This window comes from Micromys minutus (assembly GCF_963924665.1).
Source record: "Micromys minutus genome assembly, chromosome: 9".
In the NCBI taxonomy this organism is placed as follows: domain Eukaryota; kingdom Metazoa; phylum Chordata; class Mammalia; order Rodentia; family Muridae; genus Micromys; species Micromys minutus.
Window position 1 is genome coordinate 7,344,070 of NC_137978.1, and position 13,694 is coordinate 7,357,763.

At 44.3% G+C, this 13,694-nt stretch overlaps 1 protein-coding gene across 2 annotated transcripts in view; it reads right to left on the reverse strand.

The window, feature by feature from the left end:
- The window catches only part of PATJ (PATJ crumbs cell polarity complex component), a 290,169-nt gene that overhangs the window by 65,673 nt on the left and 210,802 nt on the right, over positions 1-13,694 (reverse strand). For both annotated transcript variants that reach the window (XM_080921989.1, XM_080921990.1), the window contains one exon: positions 3,262-3,348. In XM_080921989.1, the coding sequence (XP_080778115.1) occupies positions 3,262-3,348 (87 nt within the window). The remainder of the gene's footprint in view (positions 1-3,261; positions 3,349-13,694) is intronic.

Genomic DNA, 13,694 nt, shown 5'->3' on the forward strand with positions numbered 1-13,694 from the left:
ATCTCCAATTCTCAACCCAGAGGTCCCTAGATGAGCCCTCACTCCCATCACTGCATGCACCACGGACTTAGTTCTTAGCTCTGATCAAAGTAGAGACTTCAGTATGATTGTGAGGCAGCCATTACAAGGGTCAGTGTTTGCTTGGTGCCAGTGACAGATCCTTAGAATCTAGTGCCCCTTCCCAGCCTGCCAGCTCCCCCACACCCACAGCATCTGCTGTTACCTGCTGTGTTGATTATAGACTTTCTACTAGGTGTAAAACCACACCTCACTATGAATCTGATGTCTGAAGCCACATCTCTGACATGCATTTCTCTAGAGTATTGTCTACACATTGACCCCTTATTTGTATATCTTTGAAGAAATATTAGTGTTTTTTCCCATTGTTTACCTTAGTTGTCTTTTTATTATTTATTGCAAGGCAGTTGCTTAGGATTGTTTTGTTATCAATAACTCTAACAGCAGGCGGGAGGACTAAGAAGACAGAAAAGGTGAATTAGCTTTACAGGAAAGCAGAAAATGATGAGCCACGACAGGGTCAGTTATAAGAAAGCAACGAGCACACCCCCTTCAGTCTACTCCTTCCTTTCCACCTAACCATCAAGCTTCTACACATAGGCGCTAGTGTAAGCATTTATCCATCTCACGCCCTTTAAAAACACAGCCAGCCATGGTGGTACATACCTACAACATCCCAATTTCCTAAACCCCCACAGGCAGTCGAAATATTTAGAAATGAGCTGAACCTAGACCACAGGAGGATTTCTGGTGACAGATAAAAGCCACCGCTCTTCAGGAAGTTGTCAAATTGGTTCCCATCTACCAAAAGGAGTCTCTGGCAGAGGAACACTCAGAGCCTCTCAGCATATCAAAGCTCACTGGCCCCCCTGCTTCTTCAGTGTCACAAGGACCCATGACACATTTCAAAGTCCCTGTTAGGGTCCTGTCCTCCCTCCTCCTCTACCCTGCTCCCTCCTCAGTCACTCATTTGCCTTGTAACCCCGCTGTTCTTGCTGTGCTTGCCCTCTTCCTGTCTCTGCTCTTCTCCTCTCCCCATGCTTTCTCTATTCTCTACCCTTCTCCCTCCTCTCACCGATAGCCTCGGTGGGTTGGCCATAGTCTTCCTCTCTCACTGCCCTGGACTCTTCAGATGCCTCTGGCTGTTCTCTCTCTAACATCTGCAACACAAGCTTTTCCCTTAGCCATACCTTGGAGCAGTCATGTCATGAGTTTATAGACTGGAGATTCTCTACCTTTGCCCCACTTCTATGTGAGCACTAGAGACCAAATCCAGGGCCTCATGGTTGCATAGATAGTGCCGCACTAGGAGCCATCTCCCCAGACCTAAGACCACTTTTTTTTTTTTTTTGCTAACCGGTGTAGAAGAAACTAAACCTAAAGCCACATAGATCTGCCTGCTTCTGTCTCCTGAGTGCTTGGATTAAAGGTACGTGCCACCAAAGTAGGCTAAGGCCAAATCTGCAATATTTTATACGAGACCACTTATATTATGCTAGAAAATGTGTCCAAATGCAGGCTATCTTTCTTTCTCAATTAGACCATGCATAGGATCCACTAGAAATGGTGAAATTTTAAAATATCAGAAAACCAGGAAGATGAAAAGGGAAAAGTCAAAAGGGAGACATAGTAAGAGGGGGCCCAGTCATTCTTAGATGAATTTGTATCTAAGAATAAGCCCAGACTAGGCACACATGTAGTACACAGACATATAGGCAGGCAGTGCGTGCATACACACACACTTTTAGGTTGTCTGAGAGCCGTCTCTCACTATTGGGGCCTAGGAGCAGGGTGGACTACAATGACTTCTCTCTTCACCTATAGGAGAGCCTTGCTGGTACTATCAGAGTCTCCCAGATATAAGAAAGAGAAAGTCTTCCCATTTCTTCTGTGAATTACACCAGGGCTGCTACAAAATTTATGTTGCTTTTACACACCCTTCTCTAATGTATTCTCTAAAGTATCTGCAGTGATACAGTGTTCCAAAGAGTTGACTTGTATTTAAATGAATGGCCTTTCAGTGCAGACATGCATTCTGTCTTTTGGAAGAGGGACAGGGTACTATGTGTTCTTATTGCTCCTCTTGATACCAGAAGTCTTCAGTCCCAAGATCTGCCCAACTGTGGTTTGCTACAATTCCTACTCCTGCTGAAGATAGAACTTTAATTAGAAGTAACCACTCCTCCATACCTGAACAAGACCGTTCACTTTGTTGAACAGACAATGTAAGCCAGTTCCAATACATTAGTTTTTCTACAAGGTAAAGGATGATAATAAATAGAAGACTTCTCAAACTCCTTCAAGTAAAGTAACAGCACACCCAGATTTAAGCTCATGTAAGGGATGGATTTCTGGAGCTCTACAAGACATTTTGAAATGCAGAGGGGCAGGGAAAAAACACACAGTCCTTTGTAACAACTGTAGCCAACCTTGAAGTGATCCGCTACAATGGAGAAAAGCACATTATGAAAAAAGGCATGGACATACACAGGTCATTGACCAATGAAAGGAAACTAACTTTGTGTCCTTGTTTATAACGGAATGGTCATCATCCTCATTGGGATGGTTTGTATATGCTCAGCCCAGGGAGTGGCAGGATTAGAAGGCCTTGTTGGAGAAGGTGTGTCACTTGGTGTGGGCTTAAGACCCTCACCCTAGCTACCTGAAGACAGTATTTCACTAGCAGCTTTCAGATGAAGATGTTGAACTCTCAGTTCTGCCTGCACCATGCCTGCCTGGATGTTGTCATGTTCCTGCCTTGATGATACTGGACCAAACCTCTGAACCCACGAGCCACCCCAAATTAAATGTTGTCTTGTATAAGATATGCCTCGGTCATGGTGTCTGTTCACGGCAGTAAAACTCTAACTAAGACACTCATGGATAGAGAACACAGCAGTGATCTTGGTTCAAAGTAGACAAACAAAGAAACTGCTGCCTCCCGTGAATATAGTTCTTTCAGTCCAGACTCTGGAAATACCCAGGGCTCAGCTGGATTCGCAGAAGTGGTTGACTGCACATCAAGCCTGGAAGTACCTTCCAAGCCTGGGGGAAGAGACCCTGTGCTCTGAGAACTAGTCACTTGCTGAGTGGAAAGCTCTTTCTGTCTCAGAGCTCAAGGTCCCCAGTGACAGGGGGAGCAGGCAAAGCATCCTTCTGGGGGTGGTAAGAAATGCAGGCCCTGCACCCGTGCCCACCTGCACCCCTCCCTGGGCTAGGATAACGAGCAGGCAGGATTCTCACCGGTTTGAAGCTTTCTGTTTCAGGCAGGTGTTTAGCATCCACACTGCTGTCTTCTTCACTACTGACAGGTTCAGTGCCACCCAGATCCTATGGGACAGTAAAAGACAAGCAGAAAGATGTTGTTCATTTCCACTGTGTATGACCACAGGCACTGCAGTCTTGGGTGGAGAGTTCCCAATGCTCCAATGGACAGTTTCCAAGGGAGCCACTCTGCCACGTTCCTTTGTAAGAGAAGGCCAGCTGATGCTCCTGTCCATTTGCTGTATTAGGGGTTGATTCTTGCTGCCTGCTCTGTTTCCTTGGGAACGCCAGTCTCTGCACTGTTACAGGCACAGGATGGCAGTCTCAGGTCAGTTCCCTTATTTTTGTCACCAGTCTGTCAGGAATGGGAACCTGGACCCTGGAATTTGCTAGATCTGGTGAAGAGTCCGAAAGGCATAAGAGATATCAGATGTCTGTTCAGTTTGTGAGCAGAAACAGTTACTGCTCAGCACTCCCTGGACAGAAGGAGAGAGCCAGTTGCCTTTGTCTCCTGACACCTCCGTCACACTACATAAATGTAATAAAAAGTAAGTGAATTTTATATACTTATGAGTAAGGGTTGATTTAGCTTTGATTCTGGTAATCTACCTTTACTAAGAGGCAAATTCCACTTTTGCAAGACACAGGTAACATTTTATAGAAAAATCTAACAGATGACTCACATTCTATTTTTAGGCTGCTGTTGTTAACTTGGACCTCAGAGTACAAACATTAAATTAATTCTAAGCCCTTTCTCCTTAAGTCTAGAAACTTTAAAGTCATGGGTTTCTGTAGCAATACTGATTTTCTTTTTAAAATGTCTTTTATTAGGCTATGAAATGCCTTTCATAAAGGCATTGGTGGCGCATAGCTATTATCCTAGCCCTGGAGAGGCAGAGGCATGCAGATCTCTGAGTTCTAGGTCAGCCTAATCAACAAAGTTGACCTCCAGCACAGTCAGGACTACACAGAGAAACCTTGTCTTGAAAAAAACGCAAAAACAAAAACCAACACAACAACAAAATAATTTATTGTTTCAGTTTTATCCATTTAGATACTACATGTTAGTTGTTTTTAAACCCCTGGTTTCTATCTCCCCTCCTACTAAAACCCTTCTTGTCACAAGTCCCCCGCCTACTTTCTGTCTTTTTTGCTTCTTGCTTGAACACAGGAACAGGGACAAGAAAATGACACTTCCTTTTCCAAAGATGGTTAACTGTTAAAAGCCCTTCAGGGAGGGTAGAGCTTATGAGCCTCCCCCTGACGTCTGACCTGGGATGAGACGGTGACTGGTCAATCCTGTGCGGGTCTGATGGTCTGTAGACTCAGTGAGCAACTGTAAATACGTCTCTAAGTGGTGCTTTCCCACAAATGCACAAAACAAGAACAGAAACACATCAACAGTCACCACGGGACAGACAGACAGACAGCCACGAAAGCCCGGTATTACTGGAATGAATGAGGAGAACACACACAAAGTGAGGTTACAAATAGTCACAGAAGCTCTCTAGCACTGGTGACTAAACTGTTTCTCAGTTCCCTGTTTTCTGCAACTGTACTATAAAGATACAAGCACTGTGTTAGATAGTCTGATGCTCTTTTCTCTATTTTTCTTGTATGTGGATAAAGTCTTGGCCTAAGAATGCATTTAAAGACACATTCTATGTGGAAGGTCGTCCAGTACAAGTTACACCCAGTACAAGCAATAAGCCTAAAACCCAGACAGCAGCAATCTGGTTAAGTGTCCAAACACCACATACATTGATTGTAATTCTGAACACTATGTCTGGTGACAGTGCTCTTTACTCCAAGGAGTCTTCATTAGAGCTATTTACCTGGCCAACATCGTGTTTATTTGTATAACAAATTAGGCTCCATGTCAAATTCTCCTTCCACACCAGTAATGGGCCTCAGCCGTACAGAACATAAGCTGTTTCTGTGACCAGGAGAGTCTGACTGTGCAGCTGCTTTTAGGACTCTCGCCTAAAGCCACAGTTGCTTGCCGTTAAAAGCTCCACTCCACATTTGCCTTGTGAGTTGTACTGCACTGTCCTATTTCATCCTGCCTGGTGCCGGGGCCAATGAGCAGCATAGCAACCTGGTTCTTCAGGAATCCGTTCCCATGGCTTAGCTAGTCAAGAACAATTTGAGTACAAGAACTGTCAAACAGCTGGAAGGACAAAGGCCAGCACCAACAGTCTAGAACACTCCTGCAATTCTTGATCTCAGCTGAATGCCCTGGCTAGTGTAGTATAGAGCAGTTTAAAAACTTTGTGCCAGACTGTGCCAATCAGAAGCCTTAGTGAGTTGTATGAGTCTCTCCCTTCAATAGCTTCCACCTACACCTAAGGGAACGGACTGATTTGAAGCAAACCCTAAACTATTTGAGTATGACAGGTGCTGGAACTGAACAAAGCAAGCATACTGGGAGAAGCCCTCCTGAGCTGCCTCTCCTGCTGTTGAACAGTAAAGAGGCTTTCCTATCTTTAGTATTGTGGATTGAGATGGTCACCAGAAGAAAGAAGCTGTGGGAACTAACAGCAGAGTGGTTAGTGGGCTCAGGCTGGGCTGCAAACGTGGAAAGGCAGCTAGCTGCCCCACTGCAAACGGAGAGTCTGTGCAAGATGGTAGCCAGAACAAAACAAAGGGATACAGAGGCTGGAAAGGCAAAGCTCATGGAGGTTAAAAGGCTGTAAAGAGCCAGGGAAGACAAACTGCTAGCTCTGTAAGGGCTCCAGAGAGCTGTCGAGCATGCGTAACAGGAACTGTCTACAAATAAACAAACAACAAAAAGCCCCCAAAGAAACAAATACTGGGGTACTATGATCTGCCATAACGTAATGTTTCAGTAAATGATGGGCCATACGCATAGTAGGTTCCTTCTATATGTCTTGGGTCCAAAAGTAACTATGCTTACACATCTCAGTCAAGGTCCATCTCCAAGAGAAGTCAGGGAGAACTTAAGGAAGAAAGCTGGAGGCAGACTCGGGTGCAGAGGCCATGAAGCCTTTCTCACGGCTGGTTCAGCCTGTTTTCTTACACACCCCAGGCCGCCTGTCCAGCGTGGCACTACCCACAGTGAACTGGGCCCCTCGCGTCAATTATTAAGAAAATGCTCTGCAGGCTTGCCCACAAGCCAATCTGGTGAGGACATTTTCTCAAAGTTCTCATCTCCCAAATGACTCTAGTCTGTTCCATTCAGGAAAAAATCTGTGCATCACATGTCAGTGGTAACACTGGTGTAAACACACTACAGTGCCACAAATCACCTGAAAGTGCAGCATATACAATTAAGTACATGCATATTATTTGATAGCATGATAAACGACGACTGGATTATGTACCCACTGCACTCTTCTTCATATTGCCTCATAAGAAGCTTCTGTGTGAGATGACGCACCATTGGCCAGCACTCGTGCAGTCCTGCACTGTTCCTCTAGAGGGCGCCACCTCCTCCATCACTCATTAGCGTCTCTGCATCTTAGTTGTGTATGCAGGGAATCTATCCGAGCAGACTGAACAATCTTTGATACCACATCTGTGCTTCTTTAGTGGCCTTCGTCTGATGCAAGCACTCCATCCTCCTGGGTCGGCCTCACTCCAAGCTGCACTATGTCACCTTTTAACATTCTTTTCTGCTGGACAAGCCTGCACCGAGGAGGATAAAAAGCCCAGATGCAGACGGAGAGGTGACTCGGGCCAAGACTAAAACTAACCAAGCAAACAAACCAAAAGAACACACAAAAAGGAGGAAAACGGGGAACTGAGAATGACGGAGACAAGGCATGTACTTACTGTCTAGGCAAGCTAAAGATATATGAGTCTGTGCTTAAAAATGCAAGAACAAACTGTCACTTCACCATGAGGACAAACATGGCTCACAAAGCAAAAAGCCTTTATAACCCTCCACTCACCAAGAACCTAAAACATGGCAAACAGTCAGAGAAGAAAGGGGGGGAGATCAGCAGCATGACTCTGAGGAACAAGGACCATCTGGCTGAAGGAAAGTGGCTGCTGACAGGGTGAGTCAGTTCATCCAAGGGCGGGTGTCCACTTCTCTCTGGCTGATCGTCAAACCACCTGTTCAGTGTGGCTGGCTCGGCTGAGCCTGCTCACAACAACTCCCTGGGAAGAGGCAAGTCAGGTCCATAGAGGGAACCCAAAGGCAGTGAGTTAGACAGTTTTCCCACAGTCTCTATCATTCTAAACTTCCCTTTCTCTCCTGGGTTCCCTGGAAATCTCCCAATTAAGGTGATAATTCAGACCAGAGAAGTTTTGTCTTGCAGTAGGTGAGAATGAATACAGAGACCCAGCTGGACGGTGACAGAGTGGGGACTTTGGAACACTCAGCCTTTACTAGGTTGTCTTCACCAAAGCCCTCCTTTCAGAGCTCAGGCATATGTGAAGAAAAGGAAGCAGAAAGACAGTAAGAGCCAGAGGGGACAGTGACACCAAGGGAAAAGCATCTCCCAGACACCACAGGCCCTCACAGAGACCGTGGTAACATGTAGAGGGTATCTCCAAGTGACAACCAATGGAATCTGGATATATAAACCACACTTAAGAACAGGTCCCATGGCTACCATAAAATAAACTCAGCGGTGATTTTTGTAGATTTTTTTTTTTTTAATCTCAGTGGTCTTTTGCTTGTATATGATGGCTCCTGGTTTTCTGGGTTTTTGTTTGTTTGTTTGTTTGTATGTATGTGTATCTGTATTTCTTTTATCTATCTATCTATCTATCTATCTATCTATCTATCTATCTACCTACCTACCTACCTACCTACCTACCTACCTACCTACCTACCCATCTTCTGGTTTGTTTCTTTTTTTTTTTAATTTTTTTTATTTGCCTGTCCGGTCTCTAAATAGAGACGCCCTGGAGTTGGATGAATGGGAAGAATCTGGGTGAAGATGGGGGAGGAACCATGACAAGGACAGTGTATGAATTTTTAATAGTTAAAAAATGTGTCTGTGTCTGTGTGTGTGTGTGTGTGTGTGTGTACACACGTGTGCACAAGAGCATGCACATTGGCAAGAAAGCAGTGACCCTGGAGCCCAGCAGCTGGCTTGCTGGGCTGGTCAGCACTGCGATGACGGACAAGCTCTGCCACATGCAGCTATCACGCTGGTGCTAAGACTATGCTGAGGTCCCAGGCCTATGCAGCAGCCTCCTAACTCAATCATTTTTGAGACAGCCTCTGTTTGCTAGTTTATTTTTCTGCTACTTTGTTTTCTTCGATATACAGTTTTCCCACAGTTTCTTAACAAGTGGCTAGAAAGAACCTTAAGGGCAGAAAGGTTACTTTGTCTGTGAGCAGAGCATGAATCTGGCTAAGGGGGTCTTGTGGTTTAGAAGACATGTCTAACAATGTCCCTCATCCAATAGGTCAAGAATACATCAATAGAAATAACTGTCTTCCTCTGATATGAGATGTCACTAAGCACTGAGTGGCTTGCTGGCCTCCTGAGTGTGCCTCCACACCCAGCTTAGATGTCTTTATTTCAAAAATAAGATTCATGTTTGTGGTTTTTGACTGTGTTATGTCTGTGTTCCTAAATCTAATGTTTTTTTTTTTTTTCAAACACCACACAGGGCTTTTAACTCTCACCACAGCAGAAGTTCATAAATACTTCCTTTTGAAAAAGAAAATTCTCTTTACTAGGTATGACACCCTGAACATCTTGACTATTACATGAGTCAGAATTCCAGAAAGGCAGTGTACAACTCAAGAGAAGATGAAAATGAAGGCAATGGCTGACCTCCGTGCTCATCCCTGAAAGCTGCAGGCTGGTGCTTCCTCTCCCCAGCTACTCACAGGGCGCAGCCTTGGGGCAAAAGGAACCTAAAAGCTACTGCTGTAGAGACAAGACCCAGGTCTCTTCATGGAGAGATGGCGGAGGCGTGAATGTCTAACATTCTGGGTCATCTGAGCCGCCCATCTCTTATGGGCACTGCAGTGACGTTTCTTTGCAAAGTATTATGTATGTATGTATGTACGTACGTATGCATGTACGCATGTACGTATGTATGTATGTATGTACGTATGTATGAGGACATGTTTGGGTTCCCAGCTGGTTTCAGGGGCTGGACTCCTGTTCTCAGGCTCTGCTGCAAGTGCCTTTACGCCAGGAGCTACTTATACCTTTGACATTTCTACTCAACTAACCCTGAACTTGCTAGATAATCCTCTCATTCAGATGTTTCCAGCAGCTCCAAGTGCCCTCAGCATGTCATTCAGACCTTCCTGAGTTTAGAATCCAACTCTCTCATGTGACCTCAGTCCAGTTCCCACCGGCCTCTATTGTTTCGTGGCATTTCTCATCCCTCTCTACCCCCAACTACTACATCTTCTTCCTACCAAATCATTTTTAAACCCATGGGGTCTCACTGTGCCACCCAGACTGGCGGGCCCGTGATTCTAGGGAAGTGCTGCCACACACGGCAGCAGGGACACATGTTTAAATCCAACCAAAGAAATGAAATACACACTCATGTCCACTGCACCAATGTCTCCAGTTACAAAGGAACAGATCACCTAAGCTTTTGTCAGTGGATGGTTGGACAAGGAAAATGAGACTTACAAATACAGTGTGCAAATCTACCTGTATTAAAAACAGTAACAGCAACAGCAATACTTTGTGATGACATGGGTAGACATAGAGACTTTTGTTAAGTAAGATGAGTCAGGTTTTCAAAGTACAATATCACATGATTTTACTTAACTATGGATTCTAAAACACTTTATCTCACAAAAGCAGAGAGGAGAATGGTGCTTACTAGGGGAAGGAATGGTGGAGTCCAGAGGATGTAAACAAGGGCTCCAAAATTTCAGTTAGTTTGGGCAAATCAGTATAATACACATATCATCAGAGTATAATTAAAAGCAATGCCTATAGTCTTGAAAATATCTAAGAGGGTTTTTTGTATTATGTGTTGACTTCAGATATTGTTATATAGCCCAGGTTAGCTCTTATTTAGAAACTAAACTCACTACAATCCCTCAATGCTGGGATTAGAGATATGCAGTTCTCTGAAAGATGCCAAGTAATCTTAGCAAACACATACACACACACACACACACACACACACACACACACACACACACAGAACAAAGCTATGAGAAGGAATGCATGCTATCTAGCTTGGGTACTCCATTCCATAATGTATACATATTTGAAAAACAATGTTGAATCTGGTAAATACATACACTTTTCATTTGTCAATTAAGAAATTAAATAATTTAATAAAAGAAGCAATCCTGTTTTGTTCATTACCATTGGAGATGGAAGGTTCCAGAAGCTAGGATGTATGCTAGAGGCTGTGGCAATGTGAGCAGAGCCGTGATAAACTTTCAGTGTGCACCAGGAAGAGTTGGAGCATTTCACAGTGAAGATTCAAACTGCAGTGTGCCCGAGCCCTGAGCTTGTGCGTGCTCACTGTGCACAATGCCACAATGGTCTCTGTGGCCAGGCGTGTGTATAGAAATGCTCACGACGCCGAGGAAACCTATAGCTGTGATTCTCATTCCCTTTTGGAAGACTTATTAGAGAAAGACAGGAGGTTAACTGTCTTTGTCAAGGTCACATGACCAACAAGCAATTGGTGGAAAGAGTCAAACCCCCTTTAACAAGCCCATCACACTCTGCTCACAGATTCTGCTAGTATATTTTTTTCTGACTCTCCTAGCACCGAATGGCACAATGTAACTTGGCTAGAACTGTGCTAGAAATAAGAGCTTAATAAACATTTCCCAAATAAAGGGACATGTGAAGTCATTAGCTGACAGTAAAAGTCAGGCGGGATTTCTGTTGTCAGGTTCAGCTTAAGAGTGAGTGACGCAGCTGTACTTAACGTACAGTGTACGGTTTAAACTACTTCTTTTCTCACCCACCTAGTAAGTGATGCTTGTAATTCAAATGGCAACACCGTAACAGAAATTGTGGAGCTGAACCCTTTAAAAAAGGGGGGAGGGGTGTGGGGGAGATGGCTCAGTGGTTAAGAGCACTGACTGCTCTTCCAGAGGTCCTGAGTTCAATTCCCAGCAACCACACGGTGGCTCACAACCATCTGTAATGGGATCTGATGCCTTCTTCTGGTGTGTCTGAGGACAGCTACTGTGTGTACATATACATAAAATAAACAAATCTTTAAAAAAAAGAAAGAAAAAAGAGTGAAAGAAAGAAAAGGATTTATTATACTTCTGTAAGCACCTCATCTGACTAAATTCTCCTTCAAATGACACGGCATACTGCATTCGGCGATTGCGATTAGGATCTTAAACTATAAGCCGCATGATTTCTACCTCATATACATTAGCAGCGTGCTTTATTTAAAAAGCAAAATCAGGCCAGGTGTGTTCACTTTCAATTCCAGAACGTGGGAGGCTGAACAGGCCTTTGAGTTTGAGACCAGCCTCCAGCCTGGTCTGTATGAGTGCGAGTTCTAGGCTAGCCAGGGCTACAGAGTAAGACCATGCTTTAAAAACAAAAGACAAAACCAACCAAAAAAAAAGCAAAATCAGTCTTCAAATGCTCATAAGATAATGAGACTCGTTTGAATGACATCAAGTTACATTTTGTGGCTAATTACTAATTCAGCAAGATTAAGACATATATAAAAAAATCTTTTAAAATAGCTTTTAAAATTATTTTTTAGTGGTGACTTACCATTTCTGTGATTAGCACATTTTTTAAAATGAATTCCAATAGCTATTATTATACACTAAAAAGACTTAGTTAAATTGACCACATAAAGTTTCCCTGTGCTAATGCTGCTCTGTGGTGTGAGCTGTGCTAAGTCCTTCCTATACGCTGCTTCTTTCAACTCCATGAGTGCAGGGGCCTTGGTGGTCATGGCCGGGGATGCAGAGGCTGATGCTGATCGGCATACATGCACACTCGTGGGTATACGGTTTAGCCTCCGTGCCTCTTCTCACAGTTAGAAATAACAACACTGCTCTGGTCTGGGAGCAAGGGTCATGAAAAAACTGAAGTACCCAGACAGGGCTTGGCACCGCTAGCAGCAACCTCAGTCACCTGTCATGTAAAGCCCCTGAGCAGGAAGCTGCAGACAGCAGCTGGCCAGGACCAAACGAAAGAAGGCATGTGGTTGATACTTTCCCAACAGAGGCAAATAGAGGCAGCCAGGGCCCTTTTACACAGCTCAGTGTAACCTGTGATCTGAACTGGTAGCTTGGCTGTGGGGCCAGCCCTCTGTCAGCTGTCTTCTATTTCAAGTCTTTCCTTTGCCATTCCTACCAGACTCTTGGTGTCACCCACCGAACCCAGGGCCTGATGCATGCCAGAGAGAGACTCTTGCTACATCTCCAGAACCTTTGAGGTCTTAAATAAAAACACAAAACAAGAAACCACAAAACCTTAGTGTTAACAAGACTGCTGAAATCATGACAATGAAGACAATGTTTATTGCTACAAAATTTTAATTTGTAGCTTATTTGACAATAATTGGTGTGATGATTTGTATATGCTCAGCCCAGGGAGTGGCATTATTAGAAGGTGTGGCCTTGTTGGAGTAGGTGTGTCACTGTGGGTGTGGGCTTTGAGACCCTCATCCTAGCTGCCTGGAAGTCAGTATTCTGCTAGCAGCCTGCAGATGAAGATGTAGAACTCTGAGCTCTGCCTGCACCATGCCTGCCTATTGCAGGATGCATAGATAATCCCATGTTCCTGCCTTGATGATAATGGACTGAACCTCTGAACCTGTAAGCCAGCCCCATTGAAATGTTGTTCTTATAAGACTTGCCTTAGTCATGGTGTCTGCTCACAGCAGTAAAACCCTAACCAAGAAAATTGTTCAAAACAGATTAAAAAATGCAACTTAATCACTTCTGATTCAATGGTGACTGATCTTGACTGGACTCAGACATGGGGTGGGGTGTACGCCTCACAGAGTACATGTGAAGGTGATTCTAGGGATGACTGATCTATGCAGTAGAAACTGACGGGAAAGTCAAAAGCACTTCAAAATGTCAGCAGCACTATAGGTGAGGCTGAGTGCCCAGAAGGAGAGGGAGATGTCACAACCCAGGCGCAAGCTCCATCCCAGTGTCCACCTCTGCTGCCCCGTGCTGACGACATCAGAGCCCAGCTGCTTTTGTCTTTCAATGGCAACTCACACCAACAATTCCCCAAGGGTTTGACCTTCAGCCAATGGCCTGGGACTGCACTGCAGTCCCTCTTGTTCTGGACTTTGAGTATATAAATGGCCATTGCTAGGTCATCCAATAGATCTGAGGAGGTTTGTGCCTGAAGAGGTAATTTTAGTGAGTCGACCCTAATGCATTTATTTAACACTGTTTTATCCTTACACTCAAACCTCCATGGTCTCTATCTTAGGCAAGGAAATCTGCTCGTTAACAGATATGCCGTGACTAAAAATCAAGAGGTAAG